This window comes from Dendrobium catenatum, unplaced genomic scaffold (assembly GCF_001605985.2).
Source record: "Dendrobium catenatum unplaced genomic scaffold, ASM160598v2 fragScaff_scaffold_1313, whole genome shotgun sequence".
NCBI lineage: Eukaryota > Viridiplantae > Streptophyta > Magnoliopsida > Asparagales > Orchidaceae > Dendrobium > Dendrobium catenatum.
Window position 1 is genome coordinate 133,296 of NW_021319775.1, and position 10,980 is coordinate 144,275.

The 10,980-nt window shown below is 33.0% G+C and overlaps 1 protein-coding gene across 1 annotated transcript in view; it reads left to right on the forward strand.

Moving 5' to 3' along the window:
* Nucleotides 1-10,980, forward strand: part of LOC110092661 (probable E3 ubiquitin-protein ligase ARI2) — a 60,933-nt gene that overhangs the window by 17,051 nt on the left and 32,902 nt on the right. The window contains exon 4 of the mRNA XM_020817308.2: nucleotides 3,039-3,519. Coding sequence (XP_020672967.1) covers nucleotides 3,039-3,519 — 481 coding nt within the window. The remainder of the gene's footprint in view (nucleotides 1-3,038; nucleotides 3,520-10,980) is intronic.

Here is a 10,980-nt window from a genome sequence, read left to right on the forward strand (position 1 = left end):
TTGTTTATTACTTTTATTTATTTTTCAATTTTGTGACAATGCTATGTTGAAATACTTAGCAATTGCTGAAAACACTATTCTCGATTTCAGCTAAGATTAGCAGTTTCTTCTTATGCAGGATTGATCTTGGTTATAAGGGCAAAAGTAAACCAGATTTCCATTTCCTCTTGTTAAATTTTATTACATTAACTAAAAAATTCCTCTTTTTTCTTATACAGATTATTCTAAATAACTTTTTATTACTTCCGTGACAAAAGTTGTTAACACATTTCGTTATACACAAGTTAGGACATGATACTAATATTTCTCAAAAGAAATTAGGATTCATGACGGATAGATCTATTATGGAAGTTATACATTTGTTTAGATGTTTGATGGAGAAGAATAGATAGAATAAGGGGGATTTTCATATGATATTTATTGATTTAAAGAAAACAAATAATAAAGTTCCAATAGAAGTGTTATGGAAAGTTCTAGAAAAAAAAAGAGTTAATAATGGTTTATATTTAAGTCATTAAGGATATGCATACAAGAACTGTTGTTACTTGTGTTCAAATATAAGATTGTATGATCAAGTATTTTCCTATTTCAGTAGGATTACATCAAGGATCAGCTTTAAGCTCACTTTGTTTTTAGTTATGGATGTTATTACTAGACATTTGTAAGAGGATGTACCCTGGTGTATGCTTGTTGCTGATGATATTCTTCTTGTTGACAAAACTAAAGAGGAAGTTGAAGTAAAAGTTGAATTATGAAGGTCGACCTTAGAGTTTAAAGGTTTTTATTTGAGTAGATCTAAAATCGAATATATGGAGTGTAATTTTAGTAGTAATAGATCTAGTGGGGGGATTGTGACTTTGGGCAATCAAGTCATTATAAAGAGTACACGTTTTAGATATATTGAATATATTGTTCAAAGCGATGGTGAAATAAATGGGATAGTATTAGTAGAATTCAAGTTGGATGGTTGAAGTAGAGGAATGCATCGGCCTTGATGTGTGATAGAAAAGTACCCCGCAAATGTAAGGGAAAATTCTATAAGATGGTGGTGAGACCTATAATGCTTTATGGCTTAGAATGTTGGCCATTAAAAGAGAATAAAAAATTTAAGTGTTATAGAGATAATGATGCTTAGGTAGAATAAAAAATGGTTTACACTTAGAGACAAAATGCAAAACAAGTATATGCGTGACAAGGTTGGAGTTGCTCTAGTGGCATATATGATTAGAGAGAGTCGCCTTAGATGGTTTGGTCATATAAAACATCGGCCTTTCGGGTAGGAGGGTAGATATATTAGACTTGGCCTATGTTAATGATGCAAGCAAAAATTTGGGTCCCTAAATTTGGGAAGGGACCCAAATTTTTGCAAGCAAATGAAACTCTTCTTATAAATGAGCTTTGGTGGTGTTTGTTGGCTGATTTGGGAGCATTTGCTGGAGGAGTTTGAATTGGTCGGTTGGACAATCTTGCTGTGGTGGACCATCAGTTTGCTAGCCCTAAGCACTTATCTTACTTTAACCTACATTTCGATGCATGTGAGGAACCCGCTCTGACGGTTGTCTGAGGATAGCGTTTTTTTTTTTTTATTTTCTTTGTTTCTTTTGACTTATCTTCTAGTTTTTTCGTCGGATTTTTGGATGTTATAGATGATTGCTACTATTTGAATCTAGTTTGGTTAAGTTCTTCCCATTGTTCTCCTTGTTTTGGCTTTTTCTAACTAGTGTGCTTACATCAGTTAATAAAGATAGATGTAGATCTAAGAAGACTTATTTAGAAAGTATTAGAAATAACATTTTTTATTAGATTTAAATGAGAATTTGACTCTTAATATGACACAATGAAGAAAAAAGATTCATGTAGCTGACCCCACATGGTGGGATGTAGGCTTGATAATGTTGTTATTGTAGTAGCAACCCTATAGTGTCTTTAATTTTTTAAAGAAATCTTTAATCACTTAAGAATTATCATAATTGTTTATCTTTCAAGTTTCAACCTAGTAATCTTTTATATATCTTTAATAATTTTTAATATTTTTATTTAGCCTATTAGTATTTCCTTGAGAAGACACTCTGACACTCAAGTTAATAAGCGTGTTGAAGAAAAGAATGGTCTAGCAAAGCCTTCTCCAAAGGATAAAGAAGTTTTAGAATGCCCTATGCCCTTTTCCTCCCTCGTGTTTTTATGGTTAGGTAAGTAGAGAGCACTTTATTTCTTTGGTGATGCAAATGATGAGTGGTGGAGCCTCTTTATTTTAGAGATCTTTGTTGGATAACAATGCTTTTGATTGAGAGGTATTTCTTCCCTTCAGTCTATTGGAAGGTTGGGAATTAAAACACTTCGTCTTTAGGATGGGAATCTAACCCTCGTACCATGGGGTAATGGATGGATCATGTTGTTGGAGATTTGAATAGGTTTTTTTTATATATATCTTTGAGATTGGTGTTTGAGATGAGTTATGAGTTGAGGCATTAGATTCCTGTTGAGGATTCAAGATTAATGCTGAATTTTTGTAAGGTCATTGGATTCTAATGTGATATGATGTTGCAGATCCTGAAGGTTCATTTTTTTCCCATCATTACATTGAGATTGCGGAAACCAAATAATATTTTGGGTAACTATAATCTTTTAGCTCTACTTATTACTGTTTCTTACTTTTTGGGGATTTCATCTTATCTTATCTCATTGGAATGATATCTCAGTTCTACTTGAGATGACCTCTTTTTAATCATCATAAATCCAAAATTATTTAGTCAGGCTTTCTTTTTGAGAAAATACACGTTTTACATTAAATGTTTTTAATCTTTATTGTTTATTTATGCCCTTATGATTCAACAGTTAAAGTAAGATTGCTCCATAAAATCCTTGGTGTAAAAGATTTTGTTTGGCTATCTATTTTTACTTTACTTTTTTGTTTAGCTCTATTTTTTTATAGTTTCAAAGCTCCTTAAGCTTTTCATTTGCCAGAAAGTTTAATGTTGTTGTGGGTGTTCCTTAGTTTGCACAAAGAGTAATTTAATTTTGACTTCCATGCTTCATAGGTTGGACAGGATATTTTATTGTCAAAATAAATGATGGCCAAAGTCGCCGAATTAGATGTATGACTCCGAGGTGTAATGCAGTTTGTGATGAAGCTGTTGTAAGGAGTCTAGTTAATGCAAGGCATCCGGATATCGCAGATCGGTTTGAGAGATTTTTACTTGAATCGTACATTGAAGATAATAATAAAGTTAAGTGGTGCCCCAGTGTGCCCCATTGTGGAAATGCGATACGTGTGCTGGGTGATATTTACTGTGAGGTTGAGTGTACATGTGGAATGCAATTCTGTTTCAACTGCTTATCAGAAGCTCATTCACCATGTTCTTGTATAATGTGGGAGCAGTGGACAAAGAAGTGCCATGATGAATCAGAAACTGTGAATTGGATCACAGTTAACACAAAACCTTGCCCTAAATGCCACAAACTCGTTGAGAAGAATGGTGGCTGCAACCTAGTTGCTTGTATTTGTGGGCAAGCATTTTGGTAAGGATGCCTAAATTAATCATTTATATTCCTGAATTAATTTTCAAGTATTCACATGTATTGCTGATTGGATTATTTTCAAACTTGCCTCTATTTGTGCATGCATGTGTTGACATGTTTTATTCCTCTGTTAGTTTCAACCTCCATAAAGAAATCGCAAGTACCATCCTTTTTTTAGATAAATTTTGGAAGTGATTGTCACTTCCGGATTCTGTTTTACTTTTTGTGAGAAGTGAATATTATGCTTCCTTTCTCCTAGCATCAATACCAGACTAAGTTACCTGTAGTTTGCTGATTGAAATTAGATATTTTTTTTCATGGACCTAGGCTTTAAAGGAAAGATTGAAATTTATAGTTTTGGTTTTAATTGAATTTAAATTTATATTTTTAGGTTTAGATATTGTAGGATTCTGAGAAGGTGTTATTTTTGAGTCTTTTATGATTTTAAAAAGAACTCTTTGGGCATGCAAAATTCATTATATGATTTAATAAAATTCATATATCTTAATAATTATGTGTTACTGGATGTAAATTTTTCGAGCGCAATACAAGTCTTGCTGACAACTGAGTGATGCTTCTTTTGTGCTTGCGTGAGCTCTAGATCTTAAAGTTACTTCTATACTTCTTTTATCTAAATTATTTTTTGATTGGTTTCTGTGTGATTGGGATTTTGTCATTTTTATACATACCAGTTTTCATGTTTTGGTGTTAATTTTTATTGCTACTGTAGTTTATTTATTTGTTTTTTCTTATGGAAGTTCATATTTTGGCGATGTTTATATCATTGCTTGGAACAACTTAATGTTTTTTCTTTGATTCTTTGGCGATCTTTATACATTCTATCCCAGGATTTTATTAGTGAATGAAAGACCTTAAGACTTGCTACATTACCTTGATATTTAGTTTCCATTTTTATTTAGGCTAGCTTTTTACATAACATCCAAATATTCATTTTTGCTAAATTGGCAGCCAACTACTTCAATTTACAATAATATCATCAAAATCATGAAGACATAGGAAAAATTAACACATTTTTCACATTCATTAAATTCTCATTGAGTTGGTTCTAGAATGTGCAAATGCACGGGTGAAGGGGACATCAGAGCATGGAAAGTTTATCAGAGGCATGGTCGCCGATCTACGGCCACGATCACGCCGATCTATTTTTGAGTCCTCATATGTATTTGTTTTATTTATTTGCTTTATGTATTTGTTTTAGTTGTTTTCCCTTTTTTTTACCCCTTAAGGGTTTTTCATGTGTAAGCCCTAAGGACCAAGTCATCTTTTATTTTTCCGTTCATTGTATGAGGCTATTATAGCCCCATTATCGTTTCTTTTGAGATTAATTAATGAATTATAAAAATTTTCTGCATATTGAGTTCTTGTGGGAGCTTGAGAGGTTTTGGAGAGAGATCCCTTGGAGAGGGAAGTGGATTACCCACCAACCTTGGAAGAGTCTGGGTTCGTGGCTAGTTATATATTTTCTTTTTTCCTCTTCCTCCCTCCCTTCCCCCTCCATCCCACGGTTCACCTAGCTCCAAACTGTTGGCTCTCCAAACCTCCCGCTTCCCCATCGTCGGCTTCATTCCACCACCACCACACCGGCGGCCTAACACCACCACACAATCAACCATCCTCCTCACCTACCTACCGGCCCCTCACCCAAGTCCCTAGGCTAACCGCCGGCCCTAGCCCTTCCTCTTGCTTCCTATTCCAAAATCCCCCCTTTAATACTTTTCATATTTCACCCGACCTCAATTGGAAAGCTTTGGGCCCCATTTATTCATTGAAATTTTGAATTTTAAAACTTTCCAAACATAGGAATCTATTTTAGGAAAGTTTTCAAAATTCAGCCCCTTTTGAATTTCAAATTAATTGGGAATTAATTAAGTCCTTTCTAATTTAATAATCCAAATCAAGAAGGCTTGATTTATTTCCCAAAGCTCCTCCCTCTCTTTCTATGCCGCCGGCCTCCTTTGGTCCCCACCTCTTGAGCTACTTTCCAACTTCAAGCCCTCCCTCTCAGGGAAGAATTCAAATCCCCTCTCTCCTACCCGCCCCTACCTCTCACCCCCTTTTCCCTTTTAATTGTTTCCAAATTTATGAATTAAATATGGAAACAAATTCCCAAATTTCCCTCCATCCTACCTCCTAAAATCTCAACCTGTTTCTTCCCAAGCCCCCATCATTGGACGGCCACCTCTCTCCCTCTTCTCCACTTGAATCCTTAAGAGAAATTTCTCTCTCAAGAGGAGTCTTTAAGGGAAGCAATGACTGTCGTCTCCAACACTTCAACCTTACAGAATCGATGTATGGCCGATCCCGATCTTAACTCCGGCTTCGTCTACAATGAGCAAGGAAACGTCGACATCCTTCGGTCAACATTCTTCGACATCAACCCGGAAATAGACAATTCCGTCGAGGAATACCTGGATCATATCATCTTCATCTTGTTTGAAGCAATCGAAGAGAGCTTGCCAATGTTCAGTGGCAAATCACTTCCATCCCGCAACGAGGGTGAACTTGTCCTCCTATTCAATTTCTTTCTTAATCTTCTTCTCTTGTAGGTTTTGATTCAAGCACAATGAGTCGTGCAAAGCCATCTTTCATCACTTAGTAAATGTAGGGTTTGAGTTTGATTTTCTATGCTTTCTAATCTCATTGTTAACCTAGGGATGCTATTGGAAATCTACTAGTTTGTATATATTGAAATTTTAATTGTTTTAGTGATCTTAGTTTTTAGCATATGATTTGGCCTAAGTCAAGCAAACTCGCTTTTGTTTTCTATTATTGTTTAGTGGCTAACGTTTGTAGTTCTTCATTGCTCTTATTAAAAAACGTGCAAGTTCTTATCGCATTCATTTAATTCATACATAGTCCTGCATCAACGGGTTTAGTATATTTTATAAATTTGATTGAAAGTTTTGTAAATAAATATGTTAGTGTTATATGCATAAATGTTTTTATACTAAATATAATTTTGTAATTTAAAATTTTAACTTTGGAAAGTACATGATTTTTTCCCTTTATTTTTGCAATTGCAAGATCATAGGTAATATGAAAGTAATTATAGCTTTTTCATGACATTTTTTTACTTATTTCGTACACACCAGGAATTCTCTCATATCTTACATGTAGAAATGTTAAGAAAAACTACTTTAAATTTTATTGTTTGATTATGCACAAAATATGAAAATATATTTATAAATTTTCAAAAGTCTTACACTTAAAATAAATCAAAGCTCTTTACTAAACAAGAAACAAGTTCTTAAGAGGGGTCGATGGCTAGAAGAGGAATAGTAGGCATACATATTATAATTTAAGAGCCATAAGAGGATTAATTCAATTATTAAAATCCGTTTATGTACTCAATGATTCATACCTAGATTAGTTGACTTGTGAGTCTCATTATCATTAAAATCATGAAAAACACTAGAAAAATCTAACACATTTTTTTCACGTTCATTAAACTCTCATTGATTTGGTTCTAAAATGTGCAAATGCATGAGTTTAATATATTTTAAAATTTTAATTGATAGTTTTGTAAATAAATATGTTAGTGTTATATGCATAAATGTCTTTTATACTAAATATAATTTTGTAATTTAAAATTTTTAACTTTTGAAACTACATTGTTTTTTTCTATGTTTTTGCAATTGCAAGATCATAGGTAATATGAAAGTAATTGTAGCTTTTTCATGACGTTTTTTTGCTTATTCCTTACACACAAGGAATTCTCTTATATCCTACATGTAGAAAGGTTAAAAAAAAACCACTTTAAGTTTTATTGCTTTATATTGTACAAAGTATTAAAATATATTTAGAAAATTTCAAAAGTCTTAGACTGAAAATAAATCAAAGCTATTTACTAAACTAGAAAAAAAGTTCTTAAGAGGGGTCGATGACTAGGAGAGGAAGAATATGTATACATATTATAAGTTAAGAGCCGTAAGAGGATCAATTCAATTATTAAAACCCGCATATGTGCTCAATGATTCATACCAATATTAGTTGACTTGTGACTCTCATGATAATTGATTTGTGCAAATGCACGGGTTTAGTATATTTTATAAATTTGATTGATAGTTTTGTAAATAAATATGATAGTGTTATATGCATAAATGTCTTTTATACTAAATATAATTTTGTAATTTAAAATTTTAACTTTTGAAAGTACAATGTTTTTTCCTTTATTTTTCCAAGTACAAGATCATAGGTAATATGAAAGTAATTATAGCTTTTTCATGACATTTTTTTGCTTATTTCATACACCCCAAGAATTCTCTCATATCATACATGTAGAAATGTTAAAAAAAATCACTTTAAATTTTATTGTTTGATTATGTACATAGTATGAAACTATAATTAGAAATTTTCATATTTCTTACATTAAAAATAAATCAAAGCTATTTATTAAACAAGAAACAAGTTCTTAAGTGGGGTTGATGGCTAGAAGAGGAAGAGTAGGCATACAAATTATAATTTAAGAGCCATAAAAGGTTCAATTCAATTATTAAAACCCGTCTATGTGCTCAATGGCTCATACCAATATTAGTTGACTTGTGAGTCTCATGATCAACTAAATCATGAAAAACACAAGAAAAATCTAACACATATTTTTCACATTCATTAAATTCTCTTTGATTTAGTTCTAGAATGTGCAAATGCATGGGTTTAGTATATTCTAAATTTTGATTGATAGTTTTGTAGATAAATATGTTAGTGTTATATGCATAAATGACTGTTATACTAAATATAATTTTGTAATTTGAAATTTAAAATTTTGAAAGTGCATTGTTTTTCCTTTATTTTTTCAATTGCAAGATCATAGGTAATATGAAAGTAATTATAGCTTTTTCATGGCTTTTTTTTTTGCTTGCTTCGTACACACCAGGAATTCTCTCATATCCTACATGTAGAAAAGTTAAAAAAACCTCTTTAAATTTTATTACTTTATTATGTACAAAGTATGAAAATATATTTAGAAATTTTCAAAAGTCTTACATTGAAAATAAATCAAAGCTATTTACTGAACTAGAAAAAAAGTTTCTAAGAGGGGCTAATGACTAGAAGAGGAAGAGTAGGTATATAGATTCTAATTTAAGAGCCATAACAGGATCAATTCAATTATTAAAACCTGTCTATGTGCTCAATGATTCATACCAATATTAGTTTACTTGTGAGTCTCATGATCATTCAAATCCCCCTCCCCCCCAAACAAAAAAAAAGGTATAAATCTTCCATTTCAAATTAAATATAATATTTTTGAATTTGAGGTTGCAGAGTCCTTTGTTAAGAATGTTTATAAGTTGATTTCTTGTTGAAATATACATAATGTTTCTATTTTTTTAATGAAATGCCTATCCATCTCCATATGATTGATGCGATTATGCTGTATTGAATTATGAACTATGTTGATAGCAGATTTGTTATCACCATATATTTCCATTTGCTCATTTCATTTGAACGACTGTAAATTTAGATTCAATGCTAGATCTCCAAGAAAAGTGTTATGGAGAGTTCTAGAAGAGAAATTGGTTAATAATGCTTTTATTCAAGTCATTAGGGATATGTATATGGGAGCTATTACTTATGATTAAACATAAGGTGGTTTGACCAAGTATTTTCTTATTTTAGTTGCATTACATAAATGATGAGCCTTAAGCCCTTCTCTTTTTGCTTTAGTCATGGATGTTCTTACTAAACATTTGCAAGAGGTTGTACCCTAGTGTATGCTTTTTGCTAATGATATTCTTCTTGTTGATAAAACTAGAGAGAGAGTTGAAGATTAACTTGAATTATGGAGAATTTTAGAGTCTAAAGGTTTTCGTTTGAGTAGATCTAAAACCGAATATATGGTGTGTAATTTTAGTAGTAATAGATCTATTGGGGGGTTTGTGACTTTCAGTGATAAAGTCATTAATAAGTGTACTCGTTTTAGATATATTGGGTCTATTGTTCAGAGTGATGGTGAAATAGATGGGCATATTATTAGTGTAATTCAAGTTGGATGGTTGAAGTGGAGGAATGCTTCGAGTTTGTTGTGCGATAGAAAAGTACCACATAAACTTAAGGGAAAATTTTCTAAGATGGTGGTGAGACCTGCAATGCTTTATTGTGCAGAATGTTGGCCGTTAAAAGAGAAGCATAATATTAAGTTAAGTGTTGCTGAGATGAGGATGCTCTGGTGGATGAGTGGATTTACTCTTAAAGACAGGATACGAAACGAGCATATCCATGAAAAGGTTGGACTAGCTCCTGTGACAGATAAGATTAGATAGAGTTTCCTTAGATTGTTTGGTCATATAAAACGGCGGCCTTCCGATGGCTATGTTAGTAGAGTAGATGTATTAGATTTAGCCTATGTTAAGAAAAGTAAAGGTAGACCTAAAAATACTTGGTTATAAAATATTAGAAATGACATTTCTTTATTAGAGTTAAAAGAGAATTTGACTCTTAATAGGATTTTGCATGGGTTGGGTTCTATGTTTGTTCAACCTCTTAAGATTGATCATGCGACATCTTCTGGCTCTAGGCCTTCTGTTGCTCGTGTCTTGGTTGAGTTGGATGTTACTAAATCTTATCTTGATAGGGTGTGAGTTGGTCCGGAAACTTTAGGGTATATTCAACCGGTGGTTATAGAGAATTTTCCCTTTTATTGCTCACATTGTAAGTCTTTGGGGCACTTCAAATCTGAATGCAAAATCCTTCATCCCCATTTAGCTTTAGCTCATCCTGTTTTGAATAAGGCTGATGGACCTGTTTTGAATAATGTTATTGTTACAGTTGGCCATATTGATGGCATTCAGCCTAGTGCTCGTGTGGTGGTGCCTAAGGATATGGCCGACGTTTCAGCAACTGTGGATGTTTTGGTTCCTCCTGGTGGAGGCTCTTGTGCCTGCAGTTTGCTCTTAGATTATTGCTAATGTCCCTATTATTTTGGAGGGGGATAGTGCGCCTGCTGGTGTTGTTTCTCCTATTATTGTTGAGAAGTCTTCTAGTGGTTGTGTTTCTAGTGAAAATTTAGTAGATGCTGATGAGGGTCAGTGTGGAGTTAATAAGGTCGTGGATGTTGGAACCACTGAGTTGGGTGTGTCAACAGATGTTTCTCCTGTAACTAGTTCGGATACACCTGTCGGGGGGGGGGGGGGTTCTTAGACTTGCTGTGTAAGTCGTTTTAATTTTAAAAGTTTGTAAGTCATTTTGTTTGTGTCAAAGTTGAAGCGTCCAAATTGTAAGTGTCTGCAAGATCGTTTGTAAGTCTTGTCTAAGTTGTAATAGTTTTTATATTATGAAGTAAAGTTTGTTTTTTAGTTTATTTGTTCTAGCCTCCATGTACTCTATGCCTCTAAGCAGTGATTCATATATTTCATCTATAGCAGATAAATATTCAATCTATGTTCTGACTCGAATCTCAAAAATTTTGGGTCCTCCCTTCTCCCAAATTTTTGATTGCATCAG